This window comes from Charadrius vociferus, unplaced genomic scaffold (assembly GCF_000708025.1).
Source record: "Charadrius vociferus isolate BGI_N301 unplaced genomic scaffold, ASM70802v2 scaffold214, whole genome shotgun sequence".
In the NCBI taxonomy this organism is placed as follows: Eukaryota; Metazoa; Chordata; class Aves; order Charadriiformes; family Charadriidae; genus Charadrius; species Charadrius vociferus.
Genome location: NW_009647955.1, coordinates 554,212 through 557,309, shown reverse-complemented (window position 1 = coordinate 557,309; position 3,098 = coordinate 554,212). Strand labels below are relative to the sequence as shown.

General features: G+C 62.9%; 2 protein-coding genes across 2 annotated transcripts in view; both read left to right on the top strand.

The window, feature by feature from the left end:
- Positions 1 to 1,162, top strand: part of LOC104285010 (intestinal-type alkaline phosphatase-like) — a 2,694-nt gene extending 1,532 nt beyond the window's left edge. Inside the window, exons 7-10 of the mRNA XM_009883402.1 lie at positions 1 to 105; positions 220 to 413; positions 535 to 651; positions 876 to 1,162. The exon at positions 1 to 105 is cut by the window's left edge and continues 27 nt beyond it. Of these exons, the coding sequence (XP_009881704.1) occupies positions 1 to 105; positions 220 to 413; positions 535 to 651; positions 876 to 1,162 (703 nt within the window). The remainder of the gene's footprint in view (positions 106 to 219; positions 414 to 534; positions 652 to 875) is intronic.
- An 842-nt stretch (positions 1,163 to 2,004) lies between these two features.
- LOC104284952 (intestinal-type alkaline phosphatase-like) overlaps positions 2,005 to 3,098 on the top strand; it is a 3,134-nt gene continuing 2,040 nt past the window's right edge. The window contains exons 1-3 of the mRNA XM_009883340.1: positions 2,005 to 2,074; positions 2,627 to 2,743; positions 2,859 to 3,030. Of these exons, the coding sequence (XP_009881642.1) occupies positions 2,005 to 2,074; positions 2,627 to 2,743; positions 2,859 to 3,030 (359 nt within the window). The remainder of the gene's footprint in view (positions 2,075 to 2,626; positions 2,744 to 2,858; positions 3,031 to 3,098) is intronic.

Here is a 3,098-nt window from a genome sequence, read left to right as displayed (position 1 = left end):
TGAGCTGAACAGCAATACCACCACGGACCCTTCCATCGTGGAGATGACAGAAAAGGCCATTCGCATTCTGCGCAGGAACCCCAACGGCTTCTTCCTCTTTGTGGAAGATGAGTAGCCCCAGGCGGGCAGCGTGGCTGGGGCTGGGGGGGGATGTGGGTGAGTGGAGCGGGTGGGCATCCCAGGGCATGAGGGAGAGGGTGACGGCTGTGGTCCCCATGCAGGTGGCAGGATTGACCACGGCCACCACAGTGGCCGGGCCAAGCAGGCACTGATGGAAACCATCATGCTGGACCGGGCGGTGGCACGGGCAGGCGAACTCACATCCACCTCCGACACCTTGACCGTGGTGACAGCCGATCACTCTCACGTCTTCACCTTTGGGGGCAACACACTGCGTGGCAATTCCATCTTTGGTGGGTCTTGAGGAGGGGCGTTGAGCATCGCTGTTCCCGTCTCCCCCTTTTGCTCCCACCAGGGAGCTGGGGAGAGGTCCCTGGCTGGGACAGGGGGTGACAATGAATTTCCCTGTGCCAGGGCTGGCCCCCAAGAAAGCCAAGGACAAGCGAGCCTACACCAGCATCCTCTATGGCAATGGTCCTGGCTACAGCATCCGTGATGGAGGCCGCCCAGCCGCAAGCCTCCCTGCCACAGGTAGGAGTCTGCTCAGGGTGGGATGGGGGTGCAGGGTGGCTGGGGGCAGCATCCCACAGGCATGGCCACCAGGGCTGCATGGGGTCCCAGTGCCACCACGTGGCTCAGGAGTCACTTGGGCAGGAATCGCCGTGACGCTGGGGTGATGGGAGCTGCCCCCCACATCCCTGCGATGGGTAGGGGACCCTGCTGCCCCTAATCCCATTTCTCCTGCCTCCCTGCAGAGGACAAGGACTACAGGCAGCAGGCAGCTGTGCCCCTGGAGACGGAGACCCACAGCGGGGAGGACGTGGTGGTGCTGGCCCAGGGCCCCATGGCCCACCTCTTCCATGGGGTGCAGGAGCAGCATTATATCGCCCACGCCATGGCCTACGCCGCCTGCCTCGAGCCCTACGCTGCTGAGCCCAGATGTGGGTCAGCCCGCAGGGCATCCCATGGCACCCAGTGCTCCCCACAGCCCCTGCTCGCCCTCCTGGCCCTCTTCGTGGCTGCCTATGTGGTGGGGGGATGACAGCCCCCGGCCAAGCCCCGCTTCAACCCGGGATGCCCAGTCCCCCCATGAGCTGCCCCCAGCTGCCCCATCAAGGGTCTTGGCAGCTGGGTCCTCACTGTGGGCAGGATCAAGGGATACAATAAAACACAAGTTGTTCGTCTCCATGTGCCATGCGAGGGTTTGCAGCGGTGGTCACCTCCTAAGGTGCTGCCCCATGCCTCCATTTCCCCAGGTGGTCATGGCTCCTTGTCCTCCCCCCAGGACCAGCACTGGAGGCATTGGGGTGAGGGAGGTGATGAAATGAGGGTGAGGGGCGGCCATGTCCACCCCAGCTTTGCCAGGCTGGGGCACAGTACACAAGGGCTGGTACCTTCCCAGCAACGGCTGAGCAAAGAGTGGTGTTTTAGTCCAGATTGGTGGATTTATTGCTCAAGAAAGTGCTGGGCAAAGAGCAGGACTGTTTGGTGCATGAGTGACCCCAAGTGCTCCCAATACCCTTGTTGCCTCGGGTCTGATGCTCAGCACTGCTGGTGGCACCGTGAGACAGAGCGTCCCCCCGCTGGCACCACGGCACCACAGCCGGGGCGGGCAACGACGCCTGCCAGCTACTGCCCATCACCTCATGCCCTGCATCCGCACCCTAAGTCTTCCCCAGCAGTGATAAGGTGGTGTGTCAAGGAGGTGCCGGCAGCCCATCCCCATGGCCTTTGTGCCGGCTGCCCGGCAGGACGCCAGGCTATCGGAGATGTGCCGAACCCCTCCACGCAACCCATAAGGGCTGATCCTTGTCCAAAGTCCCTCCCCAGATCTGCTAAGAGTAGCAGACACTGCCGGCCGGCACTGGGCTACCAGATCTCACCATGCAACTCCCGGCACTCCTCACCCTCTGCCTGGGCCTCTGGGCTGGGCTCAGCGCTGCTGTCATCCCAGGTGGGGACAGGGATGGGGACGGGTGCCCAGCTGGCTGCAGTGGGTGCCCCGGGAAACGGGGCACCAGCCTGGCTGGTCACAGGGAGGGTTTGGGGAGAGGAGGAGGGGCTGCCTGGCTCTGCAAGAGTTAGTGGGGTTTACCCCGTTTTCTGGGGACTTTGAGCCAGTTTTCCCCTCTGGGGTCAGGTTTCTGCTTGCTTCTGGGCTGGGGGTGCTGGGGAAAGTGTCTGTAACCTCCCACCTCCATGGATGTAACCCCATCCCACCTGTGAGATAATGCCCCCTAACATGTCCCTTTTTGCTGCTCCCTCCTTCTCTGCCCCAGGACCCCCAGGCAGGGTGGTGGATACAAGCCCATGTGGCCTTTCCCCACGCCAAGCAGTGCCCTGACTCGCTCGGTCCATGTCAGCAAAAACCCCAGCACGGGGATGCCCAGGGAGCAGGTACCCCTGGGATGCAGGTGCCCCAGGGATGCGGGTACCCCAGGGATGTGGGTAGCCCAGGGATGTGGGTGCTGGTGAGCTGGAACTGACGGGTGCTGCCCTGTCGCAGTGGAGGAGGAGAAGCCATCCTTCTGGAACAAGCAGGCAGCTGCAGCCATCGAGGCCTCCTTCAAGATCCAGCCCAGGATAAGCCAAGCCAAAAACCTCATCCTCTTCCTTGGGGACGGTGAGTCCCGCTGGTACACCCGGTAGCCAGGCTGGCATCACTGCTGCCCCACAGAGTTGGGTGCAGGGAAGACACCCAGTCTTGAGGACAACCAAGACCTTCTCTCCTTACCCAGGCTTTGGGGTCCCCACCATCACAGCCACTCGCATCCTAAAGGCGCAGCAGCAGGGGAAGCTGGGCCCTGAGACCCCCCTCGCCCTGGATGCTTTCCCCTATGTGGCTCTCTCCAAGGTAAATCCCTGCCACGCAGGGCATGGGGCCAGGGTGATGCTGGGCATGGGGCCAGGGTGATGCGCAGGGGGCTGCTGGCACAGAAGCACCCTGGGGATGCGTGTACCGGTTGCACAGCATCCCT